This window comes from Oncorhynchus masou, chromosome 15 (genome assembly GCF_036934945.1).
Source record: "Oncorhynchus masou masou isolate Uvic2021 chromosome 15, UVic_Omas_1.1, whole genome shotgun sequence".
Lineage (NCBI taxonomy): Eukaryota > Metazoa > Chordata > Actinopteri > Salmoniformes > Salmonidae > Oncorhynchus > Oncorhynchus masou.
This window is the reverse complement of record NC_088226.1, coordinates 55,966,678-55,985,147: the sequence shown is the minus strand read 5'-3', so window position 1 is coordinate 55,985,147 and position 18,470 is coordinate 55,966,678. Positions and strand designations below refer to the sequence as shown.

Sequence of the window (18,470 nt, the reverse complement as noted above, 5' to 3'; positions counted from 1 at the left end):
CTCATTAGCATAATTATGCAAGTTAGGAGAGTGTCAGTCAGAGTTCTGAGCTTGTACGTACCACAGGAGGCAAACTTGAGGGAGAGCACACAGCTCTCATGGAGGTGCAGCTGGTACTTGTCTGGTTTGGAGACATGCAGCACTTCTACATTACTGCTCTCCATGCCCACTGCCAGCCACTCTCCTGTAGGACAGTAGCCCAAAGAAAAGATCTGGAGGGAGGGAGAGGATGAGAGAGAGAGAGAGAAAGCTCATTACACGACTGAACGGAGCTCATCTGACAAAGATTATCATCTGCATCATCATGGAGATATGATACAACAGAGAGGAGCAGAGTGACTGGTCTGAAATAGAGGCTGATAGGTACACTATCATATTAAGGTGAAGTCTTCTCAGAAAGACAGTCCTGAGTTGGTCATACCTAGCGTTAGCTAGTCACAACGTCTCAGGTGTTTCATCAGTACCTGTGAGGTGAAGTCGTGCTGCTGCAGCTGTCGTCCCTCTCTCAGGTCCCAGCAACGTACTGTGTTGTCCAGCCCCCCCGTCCACAGTTTGGTCCCATCGTTGGAGATGTCAATACAGCTGGCCCCGTCAGTGTGGCCCTGGAACTGCCTGGGGAGCACAGATATACAATCAACATCAACCCAGAGCCATTCACATGTGATCCATAGTCATCTAGCCCACTGCCCTGCTCTCTTCCCCTCTACCCTTCTCCCCTCCTCTCCACTCTCCTGCCCTACTCTCTCACTCTACTCTTATGCACTCTCCTCCCCCTCTACCCTCCTCTCTTCTGCTGCCCTGGCTGTGCAGGTCCCAGACCCTGATGTCCCCCCCACCTCTCTACCCCTCCTAACCTCCTATTTATCCCCCTCTCCTCCTTATCCCCTTCTCCTCTCCTTACCTAACCAGGGTCTGGTTGTGCAGGTCCCAGACTACAATGTTTCCGTCGCTGCAGCAGGAGAAGCAGACCTTGTTGTCGGGGGAAATGGCCAGAGCGTAGCAGGCCGGGGCAGAAGATGTCAACTCCGCCTTGATGCGGGGAGTGGGTGTGGCCAAGTCCCAGATTGACAGTGTGCTAGCCTCGCCTCCAACGATGAGTGTCCGCCCATCAGGGAGAATCTTACATGAGCGGATGTAGTTATCCCTGTTCTGATTGGTGGAAAGAGAGAACATATGTATTGAACAGCTAAAACAATCAATATGATTGGTTAAGCCTTTTAAAGTTTGTGTCCACTCACCAGACAGTCGAGCTGGGCCATGGCACTCTTGCTGCCAGGCTGGCTGATGTCCCACACCTTGACACACCCCTTGCCGCCGGTGTAGACGTGGCGTGTGGAGGTGCTGATGGTAACAGCACACACCACCTCTCCATGGTTCAGAGTGTGGATCTGCCGGGCGTGCCGCGGGATGCCCGGGCCCAGCAGGGCGTCTGGAGGGAAAGGCACCGGCTGCATCTGTCCATCCGCACTTACATGGAAAGAGTAGGCACTGGTGAGAGAGAGGAGGTAAACAGAGGGAGGGAAGTAGGAGGAAATGGAACGAGTGCCATCCACTGAAATAGAAATCTGTATAAATCTGTATATTATTACAAACAGCAAAAGCATTGAAGACTGTCAACACTGCAATGGGAATGGCAATTGAGAAATATTCACCCAAACCTTGCTAACTGTTTTTACACAATAGCCATGTGCAGAATGCAAAAAGGAAGATTGTATTACAGGGGCCAGAGTAAGAGTGCTATTTCCAATGGCCAATCAGTTAGGGCCGGGACAATACCAGTATTGAGAACGTTAGTATCGTGGGCAAGGGAACAAAACACAACGCGGATTGAACTTCTTTAGGAAACAGACCTAATGATGGAAACAAACATCAATATGTTGTCATCAAAAGTCACATTTATTTATTTTCCAAGCTATAACACAAAATATTTTACATAGCAGGTTTTTAAAGGACCAAAGAGTTTGGTTTGCTTCATATTGTCATTTTTGACATGAAAACTGCGATACTGGTATCGTCCCGGCCCTACGATCAATAGCATAGCGACGATAAGGTTGTTGTGCAATTTTATATCTAAATTGGGAGAGCTTGCTGCTTGCCCCAGCTAAAACAACAACAACGACAGTTCTCTATGTTTGGATGGAGGAGAGGAGCGACATACGGTTTCCCCCCAGAGGATCCACCAGGCAGTGAGGAGGACAGCCCTGGGGCCCTGAGGTGGGACCGAGACTCATATGCCACCTGGAGAGCCTAGGAGGAGGACCAAAGACATGAGGAGGATTACTAAAATAATCATCCGGTGTTGTAACAGTTCAATCTCAGTAAATCCTAATCTTATCAAATTCAGTGAAATCTTGACAATTCATCCAACATAGGCTTTCAAACCAGTTACTACCACAGAAAACATTGTCAAAACAGAATACAGCTGTAAGTTTTGTTTTAAACCAGTGATGCATATCTTCCATGCTTCAGGGCCACAGTGTTTAGACTTGATTTATAATTAGTAATTGATTCACACCCGGGCAACCAGGTGGGTGCATTAACTGGCCAATTTGGGACATAATTGATCAATTAAGTGCCAGGAAGAGACAAAGACAATAGACAATGCAGCCCTTGAGGTCTGGAGTTGTGAACACCTGTTTTAAACAGAGAGGTGAGTAAGGTGTGCTAAAGAACTCACCAAGGGGCTGCGGGTGTAGGCGCTGGTGGCAGCGCTGATCTGGGGCGAGAAGCCCCCGGGACTGGCTAGCTCCCCATTGACGCCTGCGTGGGACACCCCCCCAAATTGAGCCGGGTACAAACTGGGGGGCACAAACAGAGGACTGCGGAGAGCTAGGGGGAGGGGGTGAAGAGGGTGGATGAGAACATCCATCACTGAGGACCAGAGAGGTCAGACAGGTGGGGTCTACGGAGAGTTGTGTTGGTGATATCTTATACTATAACCCGTCTTTATTGCTTTAGCTGATCAACTGTACCACAGGAGCACATTATCACAGTGGTGAGTTATAATGGTATTATGAGCAGATATAATCATATATAATAAAGTATAATCATGGTATTACATGGCTATATAATCACAATAGATTAATAGGATGGTATAGCAGGGGTATAATAACGGGCACAGACAGAAGGTATGAAAGATAGACAAGACAGACAGGTGTGTGACTCACCCAGGGGGTCAGCGGAGGAGGCAGCCCTGCTGACCAGGCGGAGGCAGGACGTACTGGGGCCGGGGGTAAGAGCCTCATGGTGAGACGGGGACGGGGTGCTTGACTTAGACAACGAAGATCCAGACTTCTCCACCTAAAGAGAGGTAACGAGATACAGTCATGATACACCTTCATATAGATAAGTAAGGGATAGTACTCTCATTTGTTGATGTTGGGCACAATGTTAATGCTTGACAACGAATGTATAATACCTGTGCTGGGTCCTTGGCCTTGCCCGGTGTGGGGCTGCATGGTAGGGGGGAGGACGGGACCTCTCCGGGGCTCCTGGGGGACCCTGGTAACTCCTTCCTCAGGGTGGGGGCCCGGTCCAGACCGTTCCCGTGGGGGGAGTGAGGGGGGCTGCCCGCGGGAGACGTGGGTTCCTGTGTACATAGACCGATAAGGGACTCCAGGTCACCCCAAAACTACACAAGACCGTAGCTTCACATTAGCTGTCAAAAATCTCTAAAATTGTAAGATTATAGACATTATAGATCACTATAGTGTCCGTATGGATTTAAGCACAAGTGTGTATGAGGCCTGTACGGTACTGTAAGTCAAACCCAGCAAACTGTCTACCTCCCTGCCACAGCAACCCCAATAAAACCATTCCCATCTTCTCCCAGTGTGCTGCAGTCAGCACATCTCCTGTATCTGAGCAGAACACACATCCACAGACTGTACCACAACAATCACCAGAGACATCCCCTCTCACACACTCAATAAGAACATCTGTCAAATTCTCAAATTGTTCTCTATGCAAAAATCACACAAGAGACTTTCCCGCTTTTGTGCATTGTGCCTCGCAGAACCAAATGCAGAAAGCTTGGATAAAACATATATTTCGGTACACTGCATTAATTATTTAAACAATTTAAAATATTCTGAGGGCATAAATAAAGGAAACACACTGCTGCTATCTGATGAGAGGAGGGGTGTCTGTGCATGTGTGAGCTGTGTTCAACAGGGAGAGACTTTACTCACTAGGAAAGGAGAGAACAGCAGCTCCTCATAATTCAGAGTGATTGGTGTCCTCATTGTGAAATTATCAATTTTACCCTCTACATTAAAAATGACCATATACACTGATTGTTTAAAGCAAAACTACCAAAACTATTGCTGATGGTAAACCTGAACAATCAATTATATTGTAAGACTTAGCAGGTAGGCTATAGCCAGATGACAGTTGTGTCTCCGGTAGCAGCGCATAGATGTCAATAACCTAGCCAATGACATAGGTTGTCACTCAACTCATAAAACATAACAACACGCAAGCCATTTTAGTATCTGAATGCTGAAGGTGCCACACAGATTTGCAAGATCAGGAACAGGTCGTCTACTTGGCGTTTGTCAGCACGCGAAGCTGGGCACAGTACACAGTTTGACAAGGCTACTGATACTGCCTGGGGTTGTACAGCATGCAAACTGATCAATGACTCAACACTTTCACACTGAAGGAGAGAGGATGCATCAGTTGTCACAAAAGATTAGGTCTTTTCAGAAGATAGAAAAAAATATAGTTTTTTTTTGTGACAATGTTTATTTGATCATTTTTTTATTTGGGGAGGGCTATAGGTACACTACACAAACTCATACAATCTCATACTCTGCATTTTCCTGTTGGCTAATGCTCAAAAAGAAAAAAACATCCCAAAAAAGGTGCAGAAATATAAAGTATTGATCATTTTGATCATATCATAGAATCAAAAAGTAACAATAAACCCTGTTTGCAAAGGGAAATAAAAACAAAAATGAGTCTCCACGCCCAACATCTCGCTGTGGATAATTCTAATGATTGAACTTCTAGTGGTGACTGTATCCACTGGTGAATTGAGAGAGAGTGAGGTGATTTCCATCTAATAGCCAACATCTGTTTTGCAGCAGTGCTGCCTGCCAGCAGTAATTGTCTCTGATTAATTAGGAGATTCAAGAAACTATCATCGTTAAGTAACATAGTACAGTGCATTCAGAAAGTATTCAGACCCCATCCTCTTTTCCACATTTTGTTACGTTACAGACTTCTTCTGAAAGGGATTCAATTCATTGTTTTCCTCATTCATCTACACACAATACCCCATAATGACAAAGCAAAAACAGCTTTTTATAAATGTTTGCAAATGTATAAAAAAATAAATACCTTATTTACATAAGTATTCAGACCCTTTGCTATGAGACTCAATTGAGCCCAGGTGCATCCTGTTTCCATTGATCATCCTTGAGATGTTTCTACAACTTGAATGGAGTCCACTTGTGGTAAATTTAATTGATTGGACATGATTTAGAAAGGCACACACCTGTCTATATAAGGTCCCACAGTTGACAGTGCATGTCAGAGCAAAAACCAAGCAATGAGGTCAAAGGAATTGTCCATAGAGCTCCAAGACAGGATTGTGTCGAGGTAAAGATCTCGGTAATAGTACCAAAACATTTCTGCAGCCTTGAAGGTTCCCAACACAGTGGCCTCCATCATTCTTAAATGGAAGAAGTTTGGAACCTCCAAGACTCTTCAAGGAATACCTAGGATAGGATAAAGTAATCCTTCTCACCCCCCCCCCCCTTAAATGATTTAGATGCACTATTATAAAGTGGCTGTTCCACTGGATGTCAGAAGGTGAATTCACCAATTTGTAAGTCGCTCTGGATAAGAGTGTCTGCTAAATGACTTAAATGTAAATGATGTAAATGTTTCTAGAGCTGGCTGTCTGGCCAAACTGAGCATTCGGGGGAGAAGGCACTTGGTCAGGGAAGTGACCAAGAAGCCGATGGTCACTCTGACAGAGCTCCAGAGTTCTTCTGTGGAGATGGGATAACCTTCCAGAAGGACAACCATCTCTGCAGCACTCCACCAATCAGGCCTTTATGGTAGAGTGGCCAGATGGAAGCCACTCCTCAGTTAAAGGCACATGACAGCCCGCTTGGAGTTTGCCAAAAGGCACCTAAAGGACTCTCAGACCATGAGAAACAAGATTCTCTGGTCTGATGAAACCAAGATTGAACTCTTTGGCCTGAATGACAAGCGTCACCTCTGGAGGAAACCTGGCACCTTCCCTTTGTTAAAGTATGGTGATGGTAGCATCATGCTGTGGGGATGCTTTTCAGCAGCAGAGAATGGGACACTAGTCAGATGAACGTAGCAAAGTACAGAGAGATCCTTGATGAAAACCTGCTCCAGAGCGCTCAGGACCTCAGAATGGGGTGAAGGTTCACCTTTCAACAGGACAACGACCCTAAGCACACAGCCAAGACAACACAGGAGTGACTTTGGGACAAGTCAAATGTGCTTTTTTCTTTGTCATTATGGGGTATTTTGTGTAGACTGATGAGGAGAAATAACAATTTAATCAATTTTAGAATAAGGCTGTAATGTAACAAATGTGGAAAAAATTAAGAGGTCTGAATACTTTCCAAATGCACTGTACATACAAAGCATTGCATATTTACATTAATGTACTTTGAAAGGAATTTTGTAACTTTGTCCCAGAAGTATTTAACCGCAGTGCCTACCTGATTTAGGGGACACAGTGAACAGTGAGTTGGTGTTAAATACATTCTGTGAACAAACTTAAAGTTTATAAATTGATGGTTCAGATTACTGGATGCCATGGTCACGTTTCCATATTCTGTTCCAATAAAGGGTTGTTCAGATTCACTTAGATCTAACCCATACTTTTTAATGGCTTGCCCAGAATATGAGCTTTCCAAAAGTTGTTTATAGACATCAGTCCTTTTGGGAGCCCAGATAATGTATTCATATTTCGCATAATTGGATGGTTTGGTATTTGGGTTTCCCAAGGGACTCCATAGGACAGCATTGCTGACCTACGTTGTAAATATAGAAAAAATAAGTTTCCTGTTAATGTTTATGTATATTTCAATCTTGGAATGTTTTCAAACCATTTCTATCCATGATATCAACAAGGGTACGGATTACACATTTGAACCATTGGGTGGATGCAAAATGCCGCCCTCATATTGCAAGGTATTATTGTGAAATATTGGAGTATGGGCATGCCATTTTGATATCAAGTTACATTGTTTTAAAATGTCGCGCAAAATAGAGATTGTGTGAGCAATAGTAGGACCAAAGCGTAGTTTACATTGTTTAAACAGACGGATTTTGATGGGGATTTTTGTTTTATGTTATTTGATTTCCGCGGAGCCACGGAAATTGTAGGAGAAGGGTTAAGAGGTATATCAGTGAAGACCACCTCTTCCAAGGCAATAGGAGACACCATTTTTCTGTATATACTCAGTCAGGGAACGTAAGAATAATGTCTAAACGAATTTAGGATGGGGCAAAATGCTAGTGCCTGGAAATACAATTTCAACTTTGGTACAAATAGTCCTCCTACTTCTTTCCCTCTTAATTTAATCTGGGATCACTTACATTGCTTTATTCATTTTTAAAAATCCCACTATGGATTTTATCCCAAAAGCCAGAAGGGGAGACATGGGAAGAATTGAATTACAAAAATCCAGCCATGGCCATTTTTCATTTTGACAATACATATTCTGCTGGTTAAAGCAACATGGATGTTAGTCCATCTACTGAGGTCGGATTTAATTGATTTGAACATTCTGTTTAAGTTTCTAGCAATGGTTTTATATAAGGAAGAAAATCTATTACACCCAAATATTTAAAATGGGAAATTATTGGGATTCCAAAAGCAGAGATGGAGTCCTCCGTCTGGGTCTTGAGAGGAAGTAAGGCAGATTTGGGTCGATTAATTTAATAACTTGAGGTGAAGCTGAATTTATCCATGATCTTCAATGCATTTGGGAGTGATTGAGATATAATGTCTAGATATAGTAAAATATTGTCCACGTATAATGAGATGAAGTGATCAGGGAAATTGGTCAACAAATAACAAAGGAGAAATCAGATCACCTTGTCTATTGCTTATTGTGATTCTGAATGATCAGAGCAGATATTGCCTATAATATCTACGGCTGAGGAATTGGCATATTTAGTGTTTTAAGCATATTAATGAAATTGGAGGCCAATTCCCATTTGTTCGAAGACAGACCAGAGATATGACCATTCTAGTCTTTCAAAAAGCTTTTTCTGCAACAGGAGATAAAACAGCCCAAGGTTCTGATGAAGCATTTAAGATATGTAGTAGTCGACGGAGGTTATCTGAGAATAAACGTTTTTTAACAAACCCATTTTGGGTAAGGAAGTCTCAAGACGGGACAACATTTTGGAAAACGGTTTGATATCTGTGTTTATCAAGATAGGGAGCGATAGTGAGAACACTGGGTAGCATCCTTACCTTAAAAAAAAAATTAAAAGCTTAAATAGTGGTGTATTCACATCTCCCAAATGAACCTTTGTCAACGGCTGTGTTAATCATTTCAAGCACTAGTGGACCAAATTGATTCCCACATTTTAAATAGACCTTAAGGGGGAATCCCATACAGGCGATTTTCCTTTATTCATTCTACCCAATGTCCTTTTGAGTTCATTGAGAGAGATTTGGGTCCCAGCGCGGTGGCTTCCTCTGTTGAGAGAAGAGGAGTTCTTAATTATTTTAGAAAGGCCTTAGTCTGACATTGTGTGGATTTACAATCAGAGGTGTACAATTCTTTATAGAAGCGAGATAATCTTTGATTAATTTGGGTTCTGATAGTAATTCAATAGTTGCAATATCAGCTAATTGATCATTCCTGCATAGCTTGTTGGTAAATGACGGTGAAGATTACAATGGAAGTAATGGTTGAGTCGAACTCGATGGATAGCATATTCTGCTCTCGGTCTTATCAATCAATTAAGTTCTGTCTTGACTTTGGAAAGAGCTGCAACTCCCATACGGACTCCGTTTGTCCTCACAATCCATCCAAGCAGCACTGCTTCTTGACACAATGCCCGCTTAACCCGAATGCCAGTCACACCAATGTGTCAGAGGAAACAGCGTACACCTGGTGACCATGTCAGCGTGCATGCCCCTGACCCACCACAGGAGTCGCAAGAGCACGATGGGACAAGGACATCCCTGCTGGCCAAACCCTCCCCTATCCCGGACGACGATGTGCCAATTGTGCGCCGCCCCATGGGGCTCCCGGTCGCGGCCGGCTGTGACAGAGCCTGGACTCGAACCAGGATCTCGAAACAGGATCTCTAGAGGCACAGCTAGCACTGCGATGCAGTGCCTTAGACCACCGCGCCACTCGGGAGGCCTGATGCACTTGTATCTTAAACATTTGAATCGTTTTCATTTAGCAGTTACATGGGGTCAGATGATGTTGCATGTAGTAGGTGCTGATCTAAGGCCAGTTAGCCTTTTCCCTCTAACAGGTTTGGTTAGAATTGGGAGAGGGTAAGCTCATCCAAGATCTGTGTCTACGTGTGACTTGGTTATTCTTACTTCATTAGAGACATCAACCACCAGGTTATCCTCACTCTTGTCCCCATCACTGTCCTAAGAGACACAGAGGAGAGAATGTCAGGTGCACACTCTCTCTCACGTAAACAACATTGCCCACCCTTCACACCTTCCTTCTGTCAGCCGTACACACAGACTAACACACAAACTACACACATACACAGATATGCCCACTCCTCCCTCCCTTTCTCTGTCTGTTTGGCCATATTACTACTTTATTCCTCTCTCTCCCTTCCTCTCTTCTTCTCCCCCTCTCTCTCTGGGAATAGTGGTGACAGCGATGGCACTTAATCACCATGGCAACAGTGCGTTGATGTGATCGTGGCCTGATATTCCTTTTGACATCACAGTGGAGTGGCATCACCCCCTAATTATATTGAGCCAGATCAGGGCCATGTTGGAGAGGAGACTATTCCTAAACATAGACAGACCAGAGCTAGGACAAAAAAACATATTGGACGAAGACAGACCAGAGCTGGGAGAAAAACATCCTGGATGTAGACAGACTGGAGCTAGGAGAAAAACATCCTGGACATAGACAGACCGGAGCTAGGAGAAAAACATCCTGGATGTAGACAGACCGGAGCTAGGAGAAAAACATCCTGGATGTAGACAGACCGGAGCTAGGAGAAAAACATCCTGGATGTAGACAGACCGGAGCTAGGAGAAAAACATCCTGGATGTAGACAGACTGGAGCTAGGAGAAAAACATCCTGGATGTAGACAGACTGGAGCTAGGAGAAAAACATCCTGGATGTAGACAGACCGGAGCTAGGAGCAAAACATCCTGGATGTAGACAGACTGGAGCTAGGAGAAAAACATGCTGGATGTAGACAAACTGGAGCTAGGAGAAAAACATCCTGGATGTAGACAGACTGGAGCTAGGAGAAAAACATCCTGGATGTAGACAGACCGGAGCTAGGAGAAAAACATCCTGGATGTAGACAGACTGGAGCTAGGAGAAAAACATCCTGGATGTAGACAGACTGGAGCTAGGAGAAAAACATCCTGGATGTAGACAGACCGGAGCTAGGAGCAAAACATCCTGGATGTAGACAGACTGGAGCTAGGAGAAAAACATGCTGGATGTAGACAGACCGGAGCTAGGAGAAAAACATCCTGGACGTAAACAGACCGGAGCTGGGAGAAAAACATCCTGGATGTAGACAGACTGGAGCTAGGAGAAAAACGTCCTGGACGTAGACAGACCGGAGCTAGGAGAAAAACATCCTGGATGTAGACAGACTGGAGCTAGGAGAAAAACATCCTGGATGTAGACAGACCAGAGCTAGGAGCAAAACATCCTGGATGTAGACAGACCAGAGCTAGGAGCAACACATCTTGGATGTAGACAGACCAGAGCTAGGAGCAAAACATCCTGGATGTAGACAGACCAGAGCTAGGAGAAAAACATCCTGGATGTAGACAGACCGGAGCTAGGAGAAAAACATCCTGGACGTAGACAAACCGGAGCTGGGAGAAAAACAACCTGGACATAGACAGACCGGAGCTGGGAGAAAAACATCCTGGATGTAGACAGACCGGAGCTGGGAGAAAAACATCCTGGATGTAGACAGACCGGAGCTAGGAGCAAAACATCCTGGATGTAGACAGACTGGAGCTAGGAGAAAAACATCCTGGATGTAGACAGACCGGAGCTAGGAGCAAAACATCCTGGATGTAGACAGACTGGAGCTAGGAGAAAAACATGCTGGATGTAGACAGACCGGAGCTAGGAGAAAAACATCCTGGACGTAGACAGACCGGAGCTGGGAGAAAAACATCCTGGATGTAGACAGACTGGAGCTAGGAGAAAAACGTCCTGGACGTAGACAGACCGGAGCTAGGAGAAAAACATCCTGGATGTAGACAAACCGGAGCTGGGAGAAAAACAACCTGGACATAGACAGACCGGAGCTGGGAGAAAAACATCCTGGATGTAGACAGACCGGAGCTGGGAGAAAAACATCCTGGATGTAGACAGACCGGAGCTAGGAGCAAAACATCCTGGATGTAGACAGACTGGAGCTAGGAGAAAAACATCCTGGATGTAGACAAACTGGAGCTAGGAGAAAAACATCCTGGATGTAGACTGACCGGAGCTAGGAGAAAAACATCCTGGATGTAGACAGACTGGAGCTAGGAGAAAAACATCCTGGATGTAGACAGACCAGAGCTAGGAGCAAAACATCCTGGATGTAGACAGACCAGAGCTAGGAGCAAAACATCCTGGATGTAGACAGACCAGAGCTAGGAGAAAAACATCCTGGATGTAGACAGACCGGAGCTAGGAGAAAAACATCCTGGATGTAGACAAACCGGAGCTGGGAGAAAAACAACCTGGACATAGACAGACCGGAGCTGGGAGAAAAACATCCTGGATGTAGACAGACCGGAGCTAGGAGAAAAACATCCTGGATGTAGACAGACCGGAGCTGGGAGAAAAACACCCTGGATGTAGACAGACCGGAGCTAGGAGCAAAACATCCTGGATGTAGACAGACTGGAGCTAGGAGAAAAACATCCTGGATGTAGACAGACTGGAGCTAGGAGAAAAACATCCTGGATGTAGACTGACCAGAGCTAGGAGAAAAACATCCTGGATGTAGACAGACCGGAGCTAGGAGAAAAACATCCTGGATGTAGACAGACCGGAGCTAGGAGAAAAACATCCTGGATGTAGACAGACTGGAGCTAGGAGAAAAACATCCTGGACATAGACAGACCGGAGCTAGGAGAAAAACGTCCTGGACATAGACAGACCGGAGCTAGGAGAAAAACATCCTGGATGTAGACAGACTGGCGCTAGGAGAAAAACATCCTGGATGTAGACAGACCGGAGCTAGGAGAAAAACATCCTGGATGTAGACAGACTGGAGCTAGGAGAAAAACATCCTGGATGTAGACAGACTGGAGCTAGGAGAAAAACATCCTGGATGTAGACAGACCGGAGCTAGGAGCAAAACATCCTGGATGTAGACAGACTGGAGCTAGGAGAAAAACATGCTGGATGTAGACAGACCGGAGCTAGGAGAAAAACATCCTGGACGTAAACAGACCGGAGCTGGGAGAAAAACATCCTGGATGTAGACAGACTGGAGCTAGGAGAAAACGTCCTGGACGTAGACAGACCGGAGCTAGGAGAAAAACATCCTGGATGTAGACAGACTGGAGCTAGGAGAAAAACATCCTGGATGTAGACAGACCAGAGCTAGGAGCAAAACATCCTGGATGTAGACAGACCAGAGCTAGGAGCAACACATCTTGGATGTAGACAGACCAGAGCTAGGAGCAAAACATCCTGGATGTAGACAGACCAGAGCTAGGAGAAAAACATCCTGGATGTAGACAGACCGGAGCTAGGAGAAAAACATCCTGGACGTAGACAAACCGGAGCTGGGAGAAAAACAACCTGGACATAGACAGACCGGAGCTGGGAGAAAAACATCCTGGATGTAGACAGACCGGAGCTGGGAGAAAAACATCCTGGATGTAGACAGACCGGAGCTAGGAGCAAAACATCCTGGATGTAGACAGACTGGAGCTAGGAGAAAAACATCCTGGATGTAGACAGACCGGAGCTAGGAGCAAAACATCCTGGATGTAGACAGACTGGAGCTAGGAGAAAAACATGCTGGATGTAGACAGACCGGAGCTAGGAGAAAAACATCCTGGACGTAGACAGACCGGAGCTGGGAGAAAAACATCCTGGATGTAGACAGACTGGAGCTAGGAGAAAAACGTCCTGGACGTAGACAGACCGGAGCTAGGAGAAAAACATCCTGGATGTAGACAAACCGGAGCTGGGAGAAAAACAACCTGGACATAGACAGACCGGAGCTGGGAGAAAAACATCCTGGATGTAGACAGACCGGAGCTGGGAGAAAAACATCCTGGATGTAGACAGACCGGAGCTAGGAGCAAAACATCCTGGATGTAGACAGACTGGAGCTAGGAGAAAAACATCCTGGATGTAGACAAACTGGAGCTAGGAGAAAAACATCCTGGATGTAGACTGACCGGAGCTAGGAGAAAAACATCCTGGATGTAGACAGACTGGAGCTAGGAGAAAAACATCCTGGATGTAGACAGACCAGAGCTAGGAGCAAAACATCCTGGATGTAGACAGACCAGAGCTAGGAGCAAAACATCCTGGATGTAGACAGACCAGAGCTAGGAGAAAAACATCCTGGATGTAGACAGACCGGAGCTAGGAGAAAAACATCCTGGATGTAGACAAACCGGAGCTGGGAGAAAAACAACCTGGACATAGACAGACCGGAGCTGGGAGAAAAACATCCTGGATGTAGACAGACCGGAGCTAGGAGAAAAACATCCTGGATGTAGACAGACCGGAGCTGGGAGAAAAACACCCTGGATGTAGACAGACCGGAGCTAGGAGCAAAACATCCTGGATGTAGACAGACTGGAGCTAGGAGAAAAACATCCTGGATGTAGACAGACTGGAGCTAGGAGAAAAACATCCTGGATGTAGACTGACCAGAGCTAGGAGAAAAACATCCTGGATGTAGACAGACCGGAGCTAGGAGAAAAACATCCTGGATGTAGACAGACCGGAGCTAGGAGAAAAACATCCTGGATGTAGACAGACTGGAGCTAGGAGAAAAACATCCTGGACATAGACAGACCGGAGCTAGGAGAAAAACGTCCTGGACATAGACAGACCGGAGCTAGGAGAAAAACATCCTGGATGTAGACAGACTGGCGCTAGGAGAAAAACATCCTGGATGTAGACAGACCAGAGCTAGGGGCAAAACATCCTGGATGTAGACAAACCGGAGCTGGGAGAAAAACAACCTGGACATGGACAGACCGGAGCTAGGAGCAAAACATCCTGGACATAGACAGACCGGAGCTGGGAGAAAAACATCCTGGATGTAGACAGACCGGAGCTAGGAGAAAAACATCCTGGATGTAGACAGACCGGAGCTGGGAGAAAAACATCCTGGATGTAGACAGACCGGAGCTAGGAGAAAAACATCCTGGATGTAGACAGACCGGAGCTGGGAGAAAAACATCCTGGATGTAGACAGACCGGAGCTAGGAGAAAAACATCCTGGACATAGACAGACCGGAGCTGGGAGAAAAACAACCTGGACATAGACAGACCGGAGCTTGGAGAAAAACATCCTGGACATAGACAGACCGGAGCTGGGAGAAAAACAACCTGGACATAGACAGACCGGAGCTGGGAGAAAAACAACATGTAGTACAGAGAGGCGGATGATCAACAGAGCTCCCTGTCCAGCCTGTTTTAAAAACACAACATCTCCCTTCACGAGAGGCTACACTGATGTGATATTTAAGGCAGTTCTCATAGAGGAGCTATGTCAATCAGAATACTCACTCCACAGAGAGAGAGATCATGTTCACTAGGGTAATCTATTTTGGCCATTGCATGTCTTACCCTTCCAAGCTAAACACATATTTGACTAGCAGAATGACTGTGACCTCTGGTTGACCTGTGATGTCAGAGACTTGGGGCTGATCCAGCGTTAATACTGCAGTGCAGGTTTAATTGAATGGCATACGTACGTAGTGAGGTGGGGGGGGCTCCTTGTCATCACAGCGCCTCCTCTTAGCGTCTCCCCCTCCCTGGGAGGAGGAGTACCCCCCCGACGGGCCCTGGCGCTCCTCCACTTGCTGGCTGTCTGTCGACGACACAGACTTACTCTGCACACACACACACATATCAAATAAAAAAGAGCTGACACACAACAGGTAAGTCATACAAAAAATGCAATCAAACAACACATTAAAAGTGTATTAACTTTCTCCCTGACACGGAAAAGCTCATATGACTCTCAAATATGACTCTGATCATTTTACAAGAAGTCAATTTTCTGGCTATTTATACTAGAAAGAGCATGGTGTGATCACCATAACAGAGGAATAAAACATCAAAGTGGAATATTATTTCTGGGGTCTATGTGGGCTAACTCTATTCTCTTTCATCGGTTGACTCCTATGGAACGTTCTGTTCTTTTGAACTGTAGAGGACACAGACAGGAAGCTGGTTGGACGGACGAGACCAGAACACAAAGAACCACAGTTTTCTCAACAAACTCCCAGTCTTCTCCTCCATCTGTCCCTCCCTCTCTTCTCTCCCGCTCCTTCCCTTCCTTTCTCTTTCTTCCACTTCCTTTCTCTTTCTTCCCCTTGCTTTCTCTTTCTTTCCCTTCCTTTCTCTTTCTTTCTTTCCCTTCCTTTCTCTTTCTTTCCCTTCCTTTCTCTTTCTTCCACTTCCTTTCTCTTTCTTCCCCTTGCTTTCTCTTTCTTTCCCTTCCTTTCTCTTTCTTTCTTTCCCTTCCTTTCTCTTTCTTTCCCTTCCTTTCTCTTTCTTTCCCTTCCTTTCTCTTTCTTTCCCTTCCTTTCTCTTTCTCCCCCTTCCTTTCTCTTTCTTTCACTTCCTTTCTCTTTCTCCCCCTTCCTTTCTCTTTCTTCCCCTTCCTTTCTCTTTCTTCCCCTTGCTTTCTCTTTCTTTCCCTTCCTTTCTCTTTCTTTCTTTCCCTTCCTTTCTCTTTCTTTCCCTTCCTTTCTCTTTCTTCCCCTTCCTTTCTCTTTCTTCCCCTTGCTTTCTCTTTCTTTCCCTTCCTTTCTCTTTCTTTCTTTCCCTTCCTTTCTCTTTCTTTCCCTTCCTTTCTCTTTCTTTCCCTTCCTTTCTCTTTCTTTCCCTTCCTTTCTCTTTCTCCCCCTTCCTTTCTCTTTCTTTCACTTCCTTTCTCTTTCTCCCCCTTCCTTTCTCTTTCTTCCCCTTCCTTTCTCTTTCTTTCCCTTCCTTTCTCTTTCTCCCCCTTCCTTTCTCTTTCTTCCCCTTCCTTTCTCTTTCTTCCCCTTGCTTTCTCTTTCTTTCCCTTCCTTTCTCTTTCTTTCTTTCCCTTCCTTTCTCTTTCTTTCCCTTCCTTTCTCTTTCTCCCCCTTCCTTTCTCTTTCTTTCCCTTCCTTTCTCTTTCTCCCCCTTCCTTTCTCTTTCTTTCACTTCCTTTCTCTTTCTTCCCCTTCCTTTCTCTTTCTTTCCCTTCCTTTCTCTTTCTTTCTTTCACTTCCTTTCTCTTTCTTCCCCTTCCTTTCTCTTTCTTTCACTTCCTTTCTCTTTCTTCCCCTTGCTTTCTCTTTCTTTCCCTTCCTTTCTCTTTCTTTCTTTCCCTTCCTTTCTCTTTCTTTCCCTTCCTTTCTCTTTCTTTCCCTTCCTTTCTCTTTCTTCCCCTTCCTTTCTCTTTCTTTCCCTTCCTTTCTCTTTCTTTCCCTTCCTTTCTCTTTCTTTCCCTTCCTTTCTCTTTCTTTCCCTTCCTTTCTCTTTCTTTCTTTCCCTTCCTTTCTCTTTCTTTCCCTTCCTTTCTCTTTCTTTCCCTTCCTTTCTCTTTCTTCCCCTTCCTTTCTCTTTCTTTCCCTTCCTTTCTCTTTCTTCCCCTTCCTTTCTCTTTCTTTCCCTTCCTTTCTCTTTCTTTCCCTTCCTTTCTCTTTCTTTCCCTTCCTTTCTCTTTCTTTCTTTTCCCTTCTTTTCTCTTTCTTTCCCTTCTTTTCTCTTTCTTTCCCTTCCTTTCTCTTTCTTTCCCTTCCTTTCTCTTTCTTCCCCTTCCTTTCTCTTTCTTTCCCTTCCTTTCTCTTTCTTTCCCTTCCTTTCTCTTTCTTCCCTTCCTTTCTCTTTCTTTCACTTCCTTTCTCTTTCTTCCCCTTCCTTTCTCTTTCTTTCACTTCCTTTCTCTTTCTTCCCCTTGCTTTCTCTTTCTTTCCCTTCCTTTCTCTTTCTTTCTTTCCCTTCCTTTCTCTTTCTTTCCCTTCCTTTCTCTTTCTTTCCCTTCCTTTCTCTTTCTTCCCCTTCCTTTCTCTTTCTTTCCCTTCCTTTCTCTTTCTTTCCCTTCCTTTCTCTTTCTTTCCCTTCCTTTCTCTTTCTTTCTTTCCCTTCTTTTCTCTTTCTTTCCCTTCCTTTCTCTTTCTTTCCCTTCCTTTCTCTTTCTTCCCCTTGCTTTTTCTTTCTTCCTCTCCATTTAAAAAAAATAATCACATAAGCACAACTTAACAAATAGCAATTGATATGCATCTCTCCTTCCTCCCTCCCTTGCGACATCCATATTTTGGAGGACGTTATCACAAACACGACCTCTTTAAAATCAGTACATTAGTATAAGGGCGTTAATTCTCTAGAGTAAGATGTTGGGGCGGGGGGGGGGGGGGTGTTATGAGCTGACATGGAATTGTTTTAAGATGGTCATATGTACCATTTAGCTATTTGATTTTAGTTACAGTCTTGTCTCATCGCTGCAACTCCCATATGAACTCGGGAGAGGCGAAGGTGGAGAGCTGTGCGTCCTCCAAAACACAACCCAGCCAAGCCGCACTGCTTCTTGACACAATGCCCACTTAACACGGAAACCAGCTGCACCAATGTGTCGGGAGGAAACACCGTACACCTGGCGACCGTGTCAGCGTGCATTGTGCCCGGCCTGCCACTGGAGTCGGTAGAGCACGATGGGACAAGAACATCCCTGCTGGCCAAACCCTCCCCTAACTCGGACGATACTGGGACAATTGTGCGCCGCCCCATGGGTCTCCCAGTCACGGCCGGCTGTGACAGAGCCTGGACTCAAACCAGGATCTCTAGTGGCACAGCTTGCACTGCGACCAAACTTTAACTTCCTGACTGATGCCTTGAGATGTTGCTATAATATATCCACATACTTTTCCTCCCTCATGATGCCATCTATTTTGTGAAGCCACTCTGGTAATTTATATACTAAATAAAAATATTAGAATAAAAATGATATATTCATATATATAATTTTCATTTTTTATATCTGTGTCCATATTGTCCATGAGTTTCTAATATATAGACCATATGGTTCAAGAGAAAAATTGTCT

At 45.1% G+C, this 18,470-nt stretch overlaps 1 protein-coding gene across 4 annotated transcripts in view; it reads right to left on the bottom strand.

The window, feature by feature from the left end:
• Positions 1 to 18,470, bottom strand: part of LOC135556502 (transducin-like enhancer protein 4) — a 96,639-nt gene that overhangs the window by 17,034 nt on the left and 61,135 nt on the right. For 2 of the 4 annotated variants that reach the window (XM_064989759.1, XM_064989760.1), the window contains exons 9-18: positions 15,147 to 15,284; positions 9,572 to 9,625; positions 3,419 to 3,589; positions 3,168 to 3,300; positions 2,678 to 2,829; positions 2,159 to 2,247; positions 1,239 to 1,488; positions 902 to 1,149; positions 465 to 612; positions 62 to 212 (exon numbers count right to left, since the gene is read on the bottom strand). In XM_064989759.1, coding sequence (XP_064845831.1) covers positions 62 to 212; positions 465 to 612; positions 902 to 1,149; positions 1,239 to 1,488; positions 2,159 to 2,247; positions 2,678 to 2,829; positions 3,168 to 3,300; positions 3,419 to 3,589; positions 9,572 to 9,625; positions 15,147 to 15,284 — 1,534 coding nt within the window. The remainder of the gene's footprint in view (positions 1 to 61; positions 213 to 464; positions 613 to 901; positions 1,150 to 1,238; positions 1,489 to 2,158; positions 2,248 to 2,677; positions 2,830 to 3,167; positions 3,301 to 3,418; positions 3,590 to 9,571; positions 9,626 to 15,146; positions 15,285 to 18,470) is intronic. The other 2 variants (XM_064989761.1, XM_064989762.1) reach the window with 2 other exon arrangements.